Here is an 18,322-nt window from a genome sequence, read left to right as displayed (position 1 = left end):
TCACCCAATCACTGTATGGTAGCACTACATAGCGCATAGTTGTGAAGCATGTTGAACTTTCATCAGTATTCAATTGTGATGAGTAAATGGTCAATTGGTAACAAATAATAGCTTAATAAAAACATGTCCCAACAATGAACAAGTCTGTTGCATAGTGGTACAGACGATCAATTTCCAATAAACTATATGAAACAAAGTTTGTCTGTATAATCTGAAAGACCACCATCTCTAATTTATCTTCATTAGATAACACGGTCTTTACAGCAACATCCATCCACAAACATGACAGTTCCAAGGCATCCATATTATCGGGAGTGAATTTATTAAAATTGGAACAAGTAACATGAAACCAATAGCGGTAAATAGGTTTTGAACAGAAGTTAAGTCCAAGCCTAAAATACTGACTTTACTAAAACAATTGTCCAGTGGCTCCATGCGTCATATATAAAATAAATGACAGGGGCTTGACACAATGATCCACTTTGACCAACCCATTACACAGATTGGATGACTCATCATGAAACATTAACATGAGTAAAACATCTTAAACAATCAGTGTACACAACTCAGTACATAATGAACTTCAGATAGGAAATGTATTACAGATGCAACACATTGAAACACCATGTTTTACAGAAGAGATTGATTACTGAAACTATTCTAAACATCTGAATGGAATTTATAAATTCACTGAACTCCACTAAAGTTCAAGACAAACCAACATATATAGCAGCAGTATGCATTAGGACATTTAGCAGACGCTCTTATCCAGAGCGACTTACAGTAGTGAGTGCATACATTTTCATACCTTTTTTCGTATTGGTCCCCCGTGAGAATCGAACCGACAACCCTGGCATTACAAGCGCCATGTTCTACCAACTGAGCAAAACAGTTTGCATAAGGCAAGTTCAAAGTGCTCATTGTATCATTCCTAGTCAATGGTCCAGTTCCAGTACCTGACATCAGGTATAACAGACTACGGTGCAAATTTGTATTACACCATCCCAAACCCTCACACTGGCAACAGAATGTTCTAGCATGCGCCCACATTTCATTAAAAACAAAAATCGGCTTTGTTATTTAACACAAATTGCCAGAACATGCCAAGTGCTTGGGAAGGTAACAACCCTTTCACTCTTTAGTCAAATAATTTTTGTCCATTGTCTTACTAACCCTTTCCTTGTGCCAAACAGTAAGAACTATCATAGTCGGTTTTGACACTCTGAAGCCCATCTCTCCATGTCTGGAATGGGAGGCCTGCCCAGTTCACTGGTGAGTGCAACCAGGGTCATATTCACTAGAGCACACAGTAGGAAAAAGTTTTGCAACAAAAAACAAGCATTTCTAATTGGACAATTTCAGGTAGTCCCACTCCGTTTTGGCCTGTTTTTTCCCCCATGTCGTGTCTAGTGAATACGACCCTGTCTGATGCCCATTTGGGTTGGCAGTTAGCCAGCTCAGTAGATGGTCAGGCTGACTGAGCGGTTCATCTTCTTGCCGATGAGCCTGGAGCTCCTGCTGGACTGGAGGGTGGAGCGCGTCAGGACCCTATCAGAGATCAGAACCTTCTCCTCTGCGGCTACTTTTGCCTGCTGGGCCTTCTTCAGCTCCCTGCACGAGGACAAATACATTGTTAGAGAAGCCATTCATAACTACCAAGAAAATAGTAATTACATCTGAAAAGGATTCCTGAATCATTAAAGAGTTGGTAGCATCACATAATTTATTCACAAAACAAACACTATATGGTAGTATTATCCCTAACAGTCCTACTTACGATATGATAAATGAAAAAGGAAGGAAAGCCTGGAGACATGACATATGAAGAGTGAAGAGGGTACGTACTTCTGCAGTAGTGCATTTTTGAACTTCTCTGCGTTGAGTTCCACACGAAGCTGGTCAGCGCTCATGCGGGAGGCAGTGAGGAGGACGGGGTGCTTAGTGAGGGAAGAGGCAGACGGCCTACTGGCAGGGTCAGGGTGGATCATCAACTGCAGCACACAGTACATTAATACCACTAATTAAACATTATTACTACTGCCTGTCCTGCACACAAACCACCATTACAGAATGAAGCACTGCACCAAACATGGCACCCTAAACCCTTTATAGTGCACTACTTTCGACCAGGGCTCAGGTCAAATATGCGCACTATGTAGGGAAAGTGTACCATTTGGAAAGCAACCCTGGTCATTGCTAGTCATACCTTCAGCAAACTTGGGAATTCCTGTGAGAGCACTTGAGGTATCGCAGGTAGTTTTCCTTGTCTGATGTCATGCCACTTGTCACCATTAGTTGGGAGTGGTTCAGCTCCTGAGGCACTGATCACAGTCAGTGCTAGGGCAAAAATATCTGCCCTGGTGAGGTTTCTGTAGTCCTGAAAAACACATTGGTTCAGTTGTTAAATCACATGATTTTGGATAATTTAACAAATGAGGTGGTATGGGGAGGAGTTATCCAATTACCTCTTGTAAGACTTCATTGGCCAGGTACCTGCTGTCCCCTTCTTCAACTTGAGGATTGTCCATTCTGGTCACATGGCCAAGATCACCTGAGGGAAAAATACAAAAACAAAACATCAGAATCCGGCTGCCTGGTTGACAACTACACTCAATTATTAGCTTGTTTCATTTGCATGATGTTTTCTATTTTTTTTGTTTTTGTTGAAGTACCTATTTTGTAAACAACATTTGTATTTGGTCCTTCATCATCATCAAATTGATCGACACACACCACAGTCCTCCGGGATAAGAAGATGTTGCCTGAGAAAAGTAAAGCACGGCAAGTGTTAAATCATAAATATTGTAAATGATTTCAATAGCTGAGCTGTATGCAAAACTGTAGCTACTTACTTGGCTTGATGTCCATGTGAACCAGAGAGGTGGAGTGAATATACTTCAGTCCACGGGCCACCTGAAGGAGAAGGTCCTTGAGGTCCAGCTCAGAGAAGAAGCGCATGGTTCTGTAGTTCTCTGTGACCACGTCTGCCAGTGTGCCGCCGTTACAGTACTCATTCTGAATGAGCATGTGGTCGTCCTCTGACCAGGCAGAGTAGTACCTCACCACATGGGGGTGCTGTCCCAAGACCGCGTGGGCATACACCTCCCGGAGTGCATTCTGTCTGAGGAAAACAGAACACAATATTAGCACAAAAATGGCATAGCATTAAGGTCAACGAGTCGTTTAAATTTACACTTGGATTGTCAGCTTTTCAAAATCCAAGGGATTCTCTTACTCGTCTACAGATCCAGCGAGGGGCTTCTTTGAGCGTTTGATGGCATAGATGCAGCCATCGAGTCTTTTCACACATTTGAAGACAGAGCCAAACTCCCCAGATCCTATCTTCTCCAGCTCATGAAACTCTGTGGCATATCTTGATATCATGTTGCTATCCAGAAGAGTCATTCTCTGCAAGAAAAGGACAGAGTTGCTTAGAAACGTATCTAAAGTACAGTGTGTGTAGCAGTGTGTGTGTAATAAACCAAACCCTAATTTTATTTGTCACATGCGCCGAATACAACAGGTGTAGACCTTACAGTGAAACACTTACTTACAAGCCTTTACCCAACAATGCAGTTAAGAAAATACCCCCCCAAAAAGTGCGAGATATGAACAAATAATTAAAGAGTAGCAGAAAATAACAATAGCGGGACTATATACAGGGGGTACCTGTACAGAGTCAATGTGCAGGGGGCACTGGTGTCGAGGTAATATTAACATCTAGGTAGAGTTATTAAAGTGACTAGGCAAAGATATTAACCTGTTGGGTCTAGGGGGCAGCATTTGCACGTCTGGATAAAAAAAATGTACCCGATTTAATCTGGTTACTAATCCTACCCAGTAACTAGAATATGCATATACTTATTATATATGGATAGAAAACACTCTAAAGTTTCCAAAACTGTTTGAATGGTGTCTGTGAGTATAACAGAACTCATTTGGCAGGCAAAACCCTGAGACATTTTCTGACAGGAAGTGGATACCTGATGTGTTGTATTGACTTTAAAGCTATCCCATTGAAAAACACAGGGGTTTAGGAATATTTTGGCACTTCCTATTGCTTCCACTAGATGTCACCAGCCTTTACAAAGTGTTTTGAGTCTTCTGGAGGGAGATCTGACCGAACAAGAGCCATGGAACGGTGATGTCCCATTAGACACCTGGCGCGCTACTTCATGTTGGGTACCCTCGTTCCAATACGTTATAAAAGGCTATGCATTCGTCCACCTTGAATATTATTCATGTTCTGGTTAAAAAAGGCCCTAATGATTTATGCTATACAACGTTTGACATGTTTGAACGAACGGAAATATATTTTTTCCCCTCGTTCATGACGAGAAGTCCGGCTGGCTTACATCATGTGCTAACGAGACGGAGATTTTTGGACATAAATGATGAGCTTTTTTGAACAAAACTACATTCGTTATGGACCTGTGATACCTGGAAGTGACATCTGATGAAGAGAATCAAAGGTAATGGATTATTTACATAGTATTTTCGATTTTAGATCTCCCCAACATGACGTCTAGTCTGTATCGCAACGCGTATTTTTCTGGGCACAGTGCTCAGATTATTGCAAAGTGTGATTTCCCAGTAAGGTTATTTTTAAATCTGGCAAGTTGATTGCGTTCAAAAGATGTAAATCTATAATTCTTTAAATGACAATATAATATTTTAACAATGTTTTCTAATTTTAATTATTTAATTTCTGACGCTGACTTGACTGCCGGTTATTGGAGGGAAACGATTTCCTCAACATCAATGCCATAGTAAAACGCTGTTTTTGTATATAAATATGAACTTGATAGAACTAAAAATGCATGCATTGTCTAACATAATGTCCTAGGAGTGTCATCTGATGGAGATTGTAAAAGGTTAGTGTATCATTTTAGCTGGTTTTATGGTTTTGGTGACCCTGTCTTTGACTTGACAAAACATTACACACAACTCTTGTAAATGTACTGTCCTAACATACTCTAAATTTATGCTTTCGCCGTAAAACCTTTTTGAAATCGTAAAACGTGGTTAGATTAAGGAGATGTTTATCTTTCAAATGGTGTAACATAGTTGTATTTTTGAAAAATTTGAATTTTGACATTTATTTGGATTCAAATTTGCCGCTCTTGAAATGCACCTGCTGTTGATGGAGTGCACCACAGGTGGCACGCTAGCGTCCCACCTAGCCCCAAGAGGTTAACAGAGTAGCAGCAGCGTAGAAAGGGGGGAGGGGGGGGCAATGCAAATAGTCTGGGTAGCCATTTGATTAGATGTTCAGGAGTCTTATGGCTTGGGGGTAGAAGCTGTTTAGAAGCCTCTTGGACCTAGACTTGGCACGCCAGTACAGCGCAGTAGCAGAGAGTACAGTCTATGACTAGGGTGTCTGGAGTCTTTGACAATTTTTAGGGCCTTTCTCTGACACCGCCTGGTATAGAGGTCCTGGATGGCAGGAAGCTTGGCCTCGGTGATGTACTGTGCCGTACGCACTACCCTCTGTGGTGCATTGCGGTCGGAGGCCGAAGCAGTTGCCATAAACAACTATAAAAGTAAAACATATTTGTGATTACAAAAATGTACCTTTGATGGTGGAAGGATGTCCTCTTCACACTCCGCATCACTGGCTTCCATGTCCTCTCCACATGAGCTTTCGAGACAAAGGAAAGTAAACAAAATGTGTTATATAGCATTCCAACCACTGGAGGGCAGACAATCCCTACAAGTGCACATTTTGAGTGTAACCATGTGGCTTTGGGTTGCTGCCAACAAGCATGCAATAGTCAACCGATTTAATGCACACTCTAGATCTAGAAGCATGTCTGAATCTATTGTCAACTAAGAATAGGCCATGCTCCATTTCCACTGACAGAAATACAAATCTCCCAATTCTAACATGCTTCTTTTTTGTGTATAGTCATAAAAGATACTTGAGTTTTGGCAAGGTAGTAAAATTTGATCTACTTTACAACACTAACTGCAACTACTTTTGAGTTTTATAAAATGGTTCTGACAAGAGTTCCACAACTACCTTTGGATATGGGAGAGTATAAAGAGGAAATGGAGTTTGTTTGAGGTCAGTAGAAACTGAAGTCCCACTCCCACCACACCCACAAAATCCCAATTTAACACCTGGTAAATAATGACATCAGTATAACGTGCTTCTCTTACTCATTCCTCTGTGATCGCTTTCGGTTGTTCCTTTGTAACGTTGCTCTCTGGATCAGTAATGAGTCAGGGGTGAATGGATTGATGTTGATCATGGGTGCCTGTGTACTCCTGCTGTCTGTGTGTGGTCTTCCTGTTGAGTCCCCATTCATGTTGACACCTACTCCTACCTGGCAGATGGTGGATCCTGTGGCCACTGACCTGGCTCTGGACAACAGACTCTGAAAGAGAAAACAAAACATTGCATTAGATAAGAATAACGTGTATGGTTGGTGAGGGTCATATGAATACAAATATGGAAAACAAGTCACAAGGAGATCAATGATTCAGGGTAAACGCAACTATCCCATTGCCTGTAACAAATGGTAATATAATCAAACTATTCAGTCTTCTCATGTTCAAACATGTTGAAGACAGAAATAGTCAGTCATATTGCACTGCGGCTGGTTATCTCTGGCTGAAAATGTTAAAAAGTTAATTTGATCTTATATTGTGGCTCTGGTAGAATCATTTGAGAAAAATAACATGTTACTGTAGATAACCTTAGGTGTGTGGGGGACATCAAATAGCCGGAGTTTTCTGAAGGTTTTATGGGGCGGTGTGTCGGGACAACCGGGAATGGGAGAGCTCCCGTCCTCCTGATTGTAGGAAAATTCCGGGGACGAGCTGTTGTAGTAGGGCCGGGCCCCTTTTCTAGGAGAAAGTGACCCCTTCATCAAGTCAGTCCCTGGTGATTTTAGGGGGAAAAGACATCCAAATCCCTCCTCATCCCAATGTTCAACGCGATCCTCCGCGGTAGCAGTCTTCATGATGCTGTTACAGACGTCTTGGTTTAAGTAGGAGTTCTGTCTCGGCGATTGCACTGGAGAGTCCATTTCGGCGAGACTCGACTCGGCTCCAATGCTGTTGTTGCCATCGTCCTCTCCGTCACTCTGGTTGAAGTCTAGTCTCTGTCGAATAGGTCCCATTTTCGGGGACGTACCGATGAACATTCGGCAACTGAAACTCATCACTTCCCAGGCGCAGTAAAGTTGGCTATAACGTAAATGTGGCTAGCTAGCCAAATCGTTTTCAAATTATCCCGAGTAGCTTGACATGTGTGCCCATGGCGATACAATCTTGAGTCAATTTGTAATCCAAAATGACGTGCCTAAATAAATTAGCTAACGTTCGCTCACTAAACTTTGCAAATACGTTAAAACGGTTAGCTAGCTACAGTAGCAGGTAACGCGTTAGCTTCGTCCCATGAGGAGCACACCGTACCGGAAAACACAATATTATGCTGAGCGCTTATTTACTACAAAAAAACGAATTTAGTACTTGTGTCTAGCTGTGAAAATACTCCAGTCGACTGTTTGTTTACCCGAAATATTGTCACAATTTGTTCTGCCAATACTGCTCCGCTTCCCGCGACCGTTGGCAGAATTATTCCAATCTAAAAAAAAAAACATCCAATCTTCAGCCAATGAGAACACATTCCTGAAGTTTGAAACGCGGGCGTTACATCCTTCGAAGCGAAGTTTCACGTCACTAATTTAATTTTTGACATGCTCGTCACTTTGGCGAGAATTGAATCCTTGGATCTTAACTTTTTTATCCTTTGACGCGTTTTATTAATTTGTCGGCAACATTAGTCCCCATTGTTCTGTATAGTAATTCATTGCCCTTGATCTTATCAGCTAATCTTCTAGCATTCACAAGAGACATCGATCCTTAATGAAATTGCTTCTTGGTATATCATTAAGAATTTAACAAAAAGTCAATATTCCCAAAAATCTTAAATTGATAAGAATTGTCCAACTGCTCATATAATAGTATGAGCTGATGACGTAAAATATGTGTTATAGCATGTGCTTAAAATGGCTCTAAACAAATACTGGGTCTTACACATACAAATAAATTTAATAAAATACTAAAAAATATCCTGTTTCAAAGTAATCAAGTAGATTTCAGATGATAAATCCACAACATTATCACAAAAACAATTAGTGAAAATATATAGAATTGTACTGCTTTATTTAACAACCAATGTGTATCCATTATTTGTACATTTTCAAAGTTAAAATATATGCTGGATTCAAAACATTGGCTATTTACTGTATATACACAGAATACAATATTCACACATGGAAAAATGGTACGAAAAGTCCAAAACACATTACATTTCTTTATCTCATTCATGCAGAAACACACATCTTACTCATGGATGTTTCAGCATTACAGACTCTTTGTGCAGCCATATCAAAATGTCTATTTACAAATCTTAATAAAGAATTTCATGTTTGATTTAAGAACAATACCCTTGAGTCAGAAAACTGTAGAATATGTATAGATCTTGTTCTCATCAAATATTTCAATAGAAGTCATAGTACTGAAAGGCTTATCTAATCATCCAATCCCATCTCTCCTTGTTGTATTCTTGATGCTATCCTGATGGCTTCTTCGAGTGAAGGTTGTTCACTGAGCTAAGAAACAGAAAGGTTGAAATCACACAGTGAGAAAACATAATATTATTTATGCAAAATTGATGGTGTGATCAGGTGTAAGTAACATAATACAAAATCTCTTGTCATTAGATAGTTTAAAAACTAAGGATCCTCCCATTGCAGTAAACAGTAGCTCATGTAGACGTCAGAGGGAAGCCAACCTACATATCAAACTGACTGGAGTCTACAGGGATGAGTCAAGACTAACCTTATTTACTTAAAACACCTCGTATTAACATCACAATGGAATGACTGAGGTGATCATTGAATACCTGAATGTTATTGTTTCTATTTACCAATGGATTTGTCAGGAATAGTCAGCAGTCTTTGGAATAGACAGGAGAGGTGCAGAGTTCCTAAAACATGTGTACCTCAAGACTGAATAGGACCCTTAGTGATGGTCAATACAAAAAAGAGGACTGATCTCAGATTCACACTGCTGTAGGCCAGCTCAGTGACTACAATAGAATGCACTGTACTTCTTTATAAGGCTGTGAGTTAGGCTAACAAACAGCTGTTTGTTAAAGCTACTGCAGTGTCATTTGAACTCGTTATGCTTCTCAGCATCCAATGGGAATATATTGTGTGCCCTGCTTGTCTCAAGTTGCAATATGTGGTGTTTTGTGTCAGAGAGAGTCCCCTACCTGGACAGCGATCTGTGTGCCGTTTGAGGTGGCTAACAGAGTGACAGGGTGAACCCCCTCCTCTGTCTGCATGCCCTGAAAGGAGGCCAAATCAATGGCCACCTGGGGGGGGAAAAAAGAGGTCCAAAACGTATTAAGACCTAAAGTCCAAAACGCATCACAAGTCTGAAGAGGGGGTTTTCCCATTAAGTGGAAAGTACCCAGTTCTATTGGTGTTTGCTGTGGGCGTGTTGATAGAAATAGAATCACTAGTCATCATCCTAGTTCTGTCACTGTTAAGGTATCGAACAGAACTAAACACAGGGACACATTTGGGGATTTCAGCTCATGGTAGTAAAGTTTTAGTAAAACTCACCTGCTCTTCTGTACCATCTGCTGCTACCATGGTGACTGAATGTGTTCCATCTGCATTAAGCATTTCATGGGAAGGAACCGTGAAGGTGGTGCCATCACTGGTTACCATGGTAATTGTGTTTCCCAACGCCTGCATGTCAGCCTGCGAGATACTGACCTGGGAATGAAAAGGCAAGTAACATTTTATCATACACTATACATCTTAGTCCTTGCCCAACGAATTGAGGCTGTTCTGAGGGTAAGGGGGGAACAATATTAGGAAGGTGTTCTTAATGTTGTGTACACTCAATGTATAGTGTTTGTATGTGAAAACTATTTAAGATGCATACTTTCAGTTTTTCCAAACTCACTTCACTCGCTCATAAGAGAGAGGTTTGCAGTACTGGCACATGCGCAGATCAAATACATTGCTGGAATGCCGATTGAGCTGTTTACATGTCCTAATCATTCAAAAACCAGGTGTTTTAATTTGCATATGCTTATTTCGATTATGACCATACACCGATTAAGATAAGCATAGTTAGGTGTTTACACGACTAATGCCATACTTGGCCCTCTGTCATAATCAGTTTCATGTTTAGTTATTAGCGTGCATGTAAACATACCCAGTGTATGGTGCCATGGGTATAGAGATGTGCAGATGTAGGGGGATAAAGGGGGTTGTTGAGACATTAAGAGAGGTTGCTAACATAGAAATAGAAGGAATATGCTCATTCTAGTTCAGTATTTGCTAACCTGTTGGGTTGTGAAGTGTGATCAAATGCACATCCTTCAGTGGGGTGCATGGCCGAAAAAAAACTAGGTATAAAATAAATAGAGCCTGCATAAGCTCCACCACACACCTTTATTCACAAACGTTTCCATCCTTTAAGCCATTTCCTGTGAATGCCATCTGATTCATTTTTTATTATGACAACTACTGTTGGGTATTAACATACGTTTTGTCTACCTGATATAAATGTCTTCGCAGTTATAATATTCAATCAATAAATATCTATACAGTGCCTTCAGAAAGTATTCAGACCCCTTGACTTTTCCACACTTTGTTACGCTAAAATGGATAAACAAATAAATCCTTAGCAACCTACACACAATTCCCCATAATGACAAAGCGAAAACAGGTTTAGAAATGTTTGCAAATGTATTAAAAATAACAGAAATACCTTATTCATACAAGTATTCAGACCCTTTGCTATGCGACTCCAAATTGAGCTCAGGTGCATCCTGTTTCCATTGATCATCCTTGAGATGTTTCTATAACTTGACTGAAGTCCACCTGTGGTAAATTCAATTGATTGGACATGATTTGGAAAGGCACACACCCATCTACATATAAGGTCCCACAGTTGACAGTGCATGTCAAAACAAAATCCAAGCCATGAGGTCGAAGGAATTGTCCATTGAGCTCCGAGACAGGATTGTGTCGAGGCACAGATCTGGGGAAGGGTACCTAAACATTTCTGCAGCATTGAAGGTCCCAAAGAACACAGTGGCCTCCATAATTCTTAAATGGGCGAAGTTTGGAACCACCAAGACTCTTCCTGAGCAGTCGGGGAGAAGGGCCTTGGTCAGGGAGATGACCAAGAACCCGATGGCCACTGACAGAGCTCTAGAGTTCCTCTGTAGAGACGGGAGAACCTTTCAGAAGGACAACCATCTCTGCAGCACTCCACCAATCAGGCCTTTATGGTAGAGTGGCCAGAGGTGCCTTTTACTACGTCTTCCCTGTGGCTCAGTTGGTAGAGCATGGTGTTTGCAACGCCAGCATGGTGTGTGCAACACCAGGGTTGTGGGTTCGATTCCCACGGGGGGCCAGTACAAAAAAATGCATGAAATGAAATGTATGCATTCACTACTGTAAGTCGCTCTGGATAAGAGCGTCTGCTAAATGACTAAAATGTAAAATGTACTAAGGAGTGGTTTCCATGACAGCCCGCTTGGAGTTTGCCAAAAGGCACCAAAAGACTCTCAGACCATGAGAAACAAGATTCTCTGGTCTGATGAAATCAAGATTGAACTCTTTGACCTGAATGCCAAGCATCACATCTGGAAGAAACCTGGCACCATCCCTACGGTGAAGCATGGTGGTGGCATCATCATGCTGTGGGCATGTTTTTTAGCAGCATGGACTGGGAGACAAGTCAGGACCGACGCGAAGGTGAACCGAGCAAAGTACAGAGAGATCCTTGATGAAAACCTTCCCCAGGGCTGCCGAGTGGTGCAGCGGTCTAAGGCACTGCATCTCAGTGCTAGAGGCGTCACTATAGACCCTGTTTTGTTTCCAGGTTGTATCACAACCGGCCGTGATTGGGAGTCCCATAGGGCGGTGCACAAGTGGCCCAGCATCGTCCGGGTTAGGGTTTGGCCGTCATTGTAAATAAGAATTTGTTCTTAACTGACTTACCTAGTAAAATAAAAGGTTAAATAAAATATATATATTTTTAAAAGAGTTAATCTTCCAACAACCCTTAGCACACAGCCAAGACAACTCAGGAGTCTCTGAATGTCCTTGAGTGGCCCAGCCAGAGACCGGACTTCAACCCGATCGAACATCTCTGGACTGACCTGAAAATAGCTGTACAGCAACGCACCCCATCCAACCTGACAGAGCTTGAGAGGATCTGCAGAGTAGAATTGGAAGAACTCCCCAAATACAGGTGTGCCAAGCTTGTAGCGTCATACTTAAGACTCAAGGCTGTAATCACTGCCAAAGGTGCTTCAACAAAGTACTGAGTCTGAATATTTATGTAAATGTAATATATCAGTTGTTTTTTAGATTTCAAAAAAATAGTTTTTGCTTTGTCATTATGGGGTATTGTGTGTAGATTGAGGAGACAAAAAAAACTATTTAATCCATTTTAGAATAAGGCTGTAACGTAACAAAATGTGGAAAAAGTCAACGGGTCTGAATACTTTCCAAATGCACTGTATGTCTGTGTGTGTGTGTGTGTGTGTGTGTGTGTGTGTGTGTATATACAAAAAAAATATCCCCTTTCAACTTAAATATGTATATAGACTGCTCTAATTGATGCTTGTCCAGCGTCTATAAATATGGGTGTGGTACACTTCCGGTGAAATTAAATGAGTGTGAAGACTCCATTTATTTTATACTAACCTGTTGAGTTCCATCCGGGTGTGTTATGAGCTGCACATGCTGCTGAACCATGGCCTCAGTCTCAGTCATCTGTTCCGAACAGGACTCCTCCTCCTCTTCCTCCTCCTCAACCGGGGCAAAATTCACTGAGGGATCATCTATGGCCTCTGAATCACAACAATGACATTTCTCAATTATCGTCTCGTGACTCAGTCATTACTCTGGTTGCAGTCCTGATAAGGGCATAACAGCAGTCAGTGATTCATCGAGAGTCAACCTTTAAACAGAGGTATACGTCAGACTTCAGAGGTAATCTACAGGTAACTGCCAAAACAAAAGCAAACGCTTGAGTAAATTAGGGATACAGTATATTGAAAGCAGGTTCTTCCACAAAGGTGTGGTTCGTGAGTTAAATAAGCAATTAAAAAACATCCCATCATTCTGAGGGGTCATGTATAAAAATGCCCAGATGCTCATTATTTTGGCTACCATGGCTAGAAGAGAACTCAGTGACTTTGAAAGAGGGGTCTCAAAGGAGCATAGGGGGTTTAAAGGGTGTGTGTCTCAGTCAACAGATCTCAATCAAATTGTAAACTTATGGGAGATTCTGGAGCGGCACCTGAGACAGCGTTTTCCACCACCATCAACAAAACACCAAATTATGGAATTTCTCATGGAAGAATGGTGTCACATCCCTCAAATAGAGTTCCAGAAACTTGTATGCCAAGGCGCATTTAAGCGGTTCTGGCGGCCCAACATCCTATTACGACACTATGTTGGCATTTCCTTTGTTTTGGCAGTTACCTGTATGTTTTATGGTTATTAGGTCACCACTAGTTACACCTTCGTACACATAGGTTGGGTTCTTTTTTTTCTCCTCCCCCAAAAACAGAGGAGAGGAAAGACAAATAAGATGAAGTCATCCATTGATGACTAATACATCTGTGTAAGGTGGTGTTGACTTCCAAGCCTGACCTGTCGGGGGTTCATAGTAGGCCTCCTGCTCTTCCTCAATGGGCTCTGTGACGTTATGCGCTGTGCGTTTGTGCATGGCCAGGGTGGAGATCTGCTTGTAGGTCTTCCCACAGTGGTTGCAGTTGTAGGGCTTGCATGGTGTGTGGACAACGTGGTGTTTGTAAAGGCTGGAGTACTCTGTGAACCGCTTGTCACAGCCTGGGACTGTGCATACGTAAGGCTTCTCTCCTGTAAATACATCAATTTCATTAATAACACTGTAAAAGGCCACACTACAAAAGGACTGAATAATGTTGTTGTGTGACGTTTAACATAAAGAGAAACACAAGGACTACATACCTGTGTGGATCCTCACATGGTTCTTATAGTTGGTGGCACTGGCGAAGGCTCGCCCACAGCCAGGCTCTGCACAGTAGTAAGGCCGCTCCCCTGTGTGTGTGCGAATGTGCACCTTCCTGATGTTAGAGGTAGTAAACGATCTCCCGCACCCCTCAAACGGGCACAAGAATGGCTTCTCTCCTACAGTACAGAGGGGATGATGAGCTTGTTCAAGACCTCTTCAAGTTCATGGTTGAGATAATTTATAAACAGCATGATCACATGATTTCTAATCCAAATCCGAGGGCAAAAATAAAAACTAGTTGTACACTGTAGATTGCATATGTAGGGATAAGACTAGGTATAAGTCTGACTCTGGACAAGTTTTGTACCTGTGTGGGTTCTGATGTGCTTTTGGAGGTCACCTGACGTCTTGAACGACTTTGCACAGTGCACTTCCTGGCAGCGATAAGGCTTCTCACCAGTGTGTGTCCTGATGTGGCTTTTCAAGCCATACCCTTTTGGGGAAAAAAATACAACACATTTTGCTGAGTTGGAAACATGTGCTGTATGTTTAATGGTTCACAGTCACACTGACCAACATTGTTCAGATAATGAGGAATTGTTCAAACTGAGGAAACTGATATCTCCTTAGCCATTTCAACAACAAGGTTACAGTGACTTATGCCTAGAGCCCCTCCGCTTCATATCTCAAAGGATTATGGACCTTTGCATTAGTCTGAAGGTCGTTTATTACCTGTAGCAAACTTCTTTCCACAGCCCAGATGATCACACAGATATGGCCGGTCACCTGTGTGGTACCTCTCATGTACCTGCAGAGGGCAGAAAAGAGCAAATCAAACAAGATTAACAGATTAGTCATTTGGAACAGTTGAGTCTGACTCATTCTACATTCAAGAACCCAAGTCATCTTCAGGGAGTGAGTGTGCTTTACCTTCAGATGGTGTGCTGTTGTGTAGAGTTTCCCACAGCCCTCATAGTCACAGCGGAAAGATTTCTCTGTCGGCTGCTCCCTAGAACTACGACCACTCTGCCTTTGAAGCACAATCTGAAAGAAATATGTATCCAATGTAAGCTGCTGGTAAATATGATATGACATAGATAAACATGAGAAGTATAGTACCTGCATCTGCACACCACAATCTTGCTCAGCTCTCATCAGTACGGAGTTGACATCATCAGCTTCCACCTGAGAAAACAAAAGGGGGAAATAACCAGTGACCATTTTACCTCAAACAGATAAGGTATTTGAAAATTGCATATACTGCTGAGTTGATGAGCTGTTAAGATACAATGTCAATAGCAAACTACCTTAGCGGTGTATTGTTCCAGCACGTTGATGGTCTCTTGGTCGAGGGTTCCATCAGCGTTCAGGTCTGACACGGTTCCATCTGCCTGGATGGCCAGGATGGTGTTGGTCTGGGGCATCTGCACTGTGTGCTGGATGTAAGCTGTGGTGCCATCCTCCAGCTGAACAGCCTGCAGGGTATTCTGGTCATATGTATCTGTGAGGGAGTTTCATTGAAATGTATTACCCTCTGGCAAAAAGTTGTTTTAATTTTTAATTTACCCATCCAAATTTCTCCTGAAAAAAATTGAAACACTGTGTACAAACACATTTATTGACAAAGGGATTACAACAATCTTAAAAAGATGCAATATGCAGAAATAACTCCACCATTTCCTACTTGCTAAAATTATTACATTTGCTTAATTTCAGTTTATGTGACAAAAGAAGCAATGTAGAGAATCACTGATCCAGCTTAATCTCTGAAATATAATTTCAATAACCAAAAACATTGTATTTTCAGCTGTTTGAAGCATGTGTACAAAACCGAAAGTAAAAGATGCAAAAACTAAAGACCAGGAAGCATAGAAAAAATGAACATAGAACAGATTTACCACTTATTAGACTTGCTTTCAATGAGAAATGACAGATCTATGACTCACATTTCTATGTGAATTTGGTCAGGTCACCCAAAAGGCTACATGTTGCAGCTTTAAGATTGAGACAAACCTTTTGGTGTGTGGATGTAAGCCGTTGTGCCATCTTCCAGCTGCACAGCCTGACCATCCTCAAGTCTCAGACCATCACCTCCAATTACATCACACAAAGGGGATCCTGTCCACCTGTTGGCCTCCTCTGATAAGCAAAAATTGGGAAATATTGATATTATATTACTTTTCCCATCACAACACAGTTTAATCTTAAAGTGAATAGTGACATAAGCAAAATGCCTAAATTAAAAACAAAATAAGCAATGATTCATTAAAACACAGCAATAATTAACATTGCTAAGAGGAAAACAGACCTGCTCTTGGCATTGATACATGTTGGACATATGCAGTAGATCCATCCTCCAGCTGAATGACCTGTCCATCCATGAACTTGCCATCTGAAATGGAGACTGCACTCTTCAATCAGACTGCTCTCATCAAATAATGGACTAAATCATGCTAATAATCAATAGAAAGAAGAAATCTGTAATGACTTCGCCAAGCAAGGTTAGCAACTCTTTCTACATGGTCAGACCGTTTGGGGGGTTACTTTATGGGGTAGTGTTCACTGTTAGTCAAGCCAATACCTTCGTGGCCACTTTCCATTACTGTATGTTTATGGAGATGATTGACATTTGAGTTACCTTTAGGGTTGTGCTGTATGTAAGCTGTAGAGCCATCTGCAAGGGTCACAGCCTGTAAACTCACAGTGTCCATGTCCATTTGATCACCATCTTTTGAACACAAATGACACAAGGGGGAAACAAACTGGCTCTAGATGTATAACAGCATGTGTAAGTAACTTTTTGCTTTGCTGGAAACTTGGCAGAATCCCCACCGATAAATGGAAAGGCATGGATGAACTCACCTGAAACAGCCTCTGCCAAACAGAGGGTGACCTGCTGAGAGTCTCCACCTGCATTTTGAAACTCTGCAATGCCCTGGGAGTCCCGGTTAATCTGAGCCAACAGCATTGTCGCTCTGCCAGACGAACACACACATAAGTTAAATTCACTGTATGTGTGGCTGCATTGGGTGCAGTCAGTCACTTTCCATACAACTCTTCTAGTCAGATGCACAAAAATAATTTATGGATGCGACTAGACCCACTTTATTCAATTGGGTAGCAGTGTCTGTTGCATTACTAGATCATATGTACACTAATAATACAAATCAAACGTCTAGCTGCTTCCAGCTGACATGTTGTACAACAGTTGATAGGAGCAGCGCAGATTCAACAGTTCATGTTGTTGCCAAGTTGGATGGAACTTGATAGGGCATAACGTTACCGTATCAACTATGAATGTGATTGGTATCTTCGTTACCTATACCTAGCTAGCTATATGTAACGAACTAAATTAGACAAACGTTAACTAGCTAGCGTTAGCTGAGAACAGTTTGTTCGATTAACGTTAGCTAACCGACACTCGGTGATCATTTCACTAACGTTAGCTAAGTTAGCTAGCTAGTCATTCATGTATGTACTAGCAAACTAGTTAATGTTGAGAAAAGGCAATTTAGTTAGCTAAAGAAACAGTCAATGGGGAAATCGAGTTTATAAATTAGCCTCTTAAACGAACTGCTAACGTTAACTAGTTAGCAGGCAGCAGTTAGTAGTGTGAAGAGCGCGGACAAATCATTTGCTAGTGCAAATTAGCATGTGGGCTAGCGAATTATATATATTTTTTTAGACAATACATGATTTAAACTATGGTTTAATGGAGTATATTTCTCATATCAAACGGCGAGCACAGATATGCCCTTCCGTCTCCCAAACTGGATATGGCTGTAGAAAGGCACACTGGGTAAAACCACATTTATACGAACCTCTAAAATTTCCAACAATCCCTTCGGTTCGACCACCATGCATCAGGGCAGGAAATGTTCTCCTGTGCGCACACCCTGGAACATGTACAAAGATAGCACTTGCCCCGATGATTGGCAAATATTTCAGTCACGCAAGCTTCTAGTAATCTCATTGGTTCAAAGTAATTTCAATCATTGACTAGTGACCTCCCATAGCCATTCATTCTTCTCATTCTGCTTTTGGGGTATGTTCCATTCGCCATTCTGGATCACAATTGCGACCGCTTACCTTTTGACGTAAATTCAAGCGATTTACAATAAAATATTTAACCTTACCCATGTTATTATACGTCATATTAGTGTTGTTCGTTCAGCACAAGAAACACATAATTAAAAAAAACGTTTTCGAAGTTGGACACAGCCATTTTGGAACCGCAAAGCCTCATGGTAGCCTAGAGTCGAGCGAG

The 18,322-nt window shown here is 41.3% G+C and overlaps 2 protein-coding genes across 4 annotated transcripts; both read right to left on the bottom strand.

Annotated features, from left to right (window-relative positions):
- Positions 1-299: 299 nt before the first annotated feature.
- On the bottom strand, positions 300-7,612 carry LOC100380819 (WEE1 homolog (S. pombe)). Of its 2 annotated transcripts, XM_014127162.1 has the most exons (10): positions 6,702-7,612; positions 6,163-6,380; positions 5,575-5,641; positions 3,236-3,408; positions 2,853-3,121; positions 2,673-2,762; positions 2,466-2,551; positions 2,207-2,377; positions 1,846-1,991; positions 300-1,611 (listed from the first exon to the last, which is right to left on the bottom strand). In XM_014127162.1, exons 1-10 carry the CDS (start codon positions 7,167-7,169, stop codon positions 1,458-1,460), a joined length of 1,842 nt encoding a protein of 613 aa, XP_013982637.1. In that variant the 5' UTR covers positions 7,170-7,612; the 3' UTR covers positions 300-1,457. The 2 variants fall into 2 exon arrangements, with proteins under 2 accessions (XP_013982637.1, NP_001167412.1); NM_001173941.1 differs by having other exon boundaries at positions 304-1,611; positions 1,846-2,377; positions 6,702-7,585.
- Positions 7,613-8,158: 546 nt separating this feature from the next.
- Positions 8,159-17,990, bottom strand: LOC106562357 (zinc finger protein 143B). Of its 2 annotated transcripts, none has more exons than XM_014127185.2 (16): positions 17,877-17,990; positions 16,918-17,030; positions 16,694-16,783; positions 16,364-16,459; positions 16,069-16,194; positions 15,363-15,556; positions 15,175-15,240; positions 14,986-15,099; positions 14,788-14,863; positions 14,423-14,548; positions 14,052-14,231; positions 13,713-13,940; positions 12,759-12,904; positions 9,645-9,800; positions 9,290-9,391; positions 8,159-8,624 (listed from the first exon to the last, which is right to left on the bottom strand). In XM_014127185.2, exons 2-16 carry the CDS (start codon positions 17,021-17,023, stop codon positions 8,544-8,546), a joined length of 1,887 nt encoding a protein of 628 aa, XP_013982660.1. In that variant the 5' UTR covers positions 17,024-17,030; positions 17,877-17,990; the 3' UTR covers positions 8,159-8,543. The 2 variants fall into 2 exon arrangements, with proteins under 2 accessions (XP_013982660.1, XP_013982661.1); XM_014127186.3 differs by having other exon boundaries at positions 16,364-16,447.
- Positions 17,991-18,322: the final 332 nt, after the last annotated feature.

Source organism: Salmo salar, chromosome 11 (genome assembly GCF_965601325.2).
Source record: "Salmo salar chromosome 11, fSalSal1, whole genome shotgun sequence".
NCBI lineage: Eukaryota > Metazoa > Chordata > Actinopteri > Salmoniformes > Salmonidae > Salmo > Salmo salar.
The sequence above is the reverse complement of the archived record's forward strand: the minus strand, read 5'-3'. Positions and strand labels throughout refer to the sequence as shown.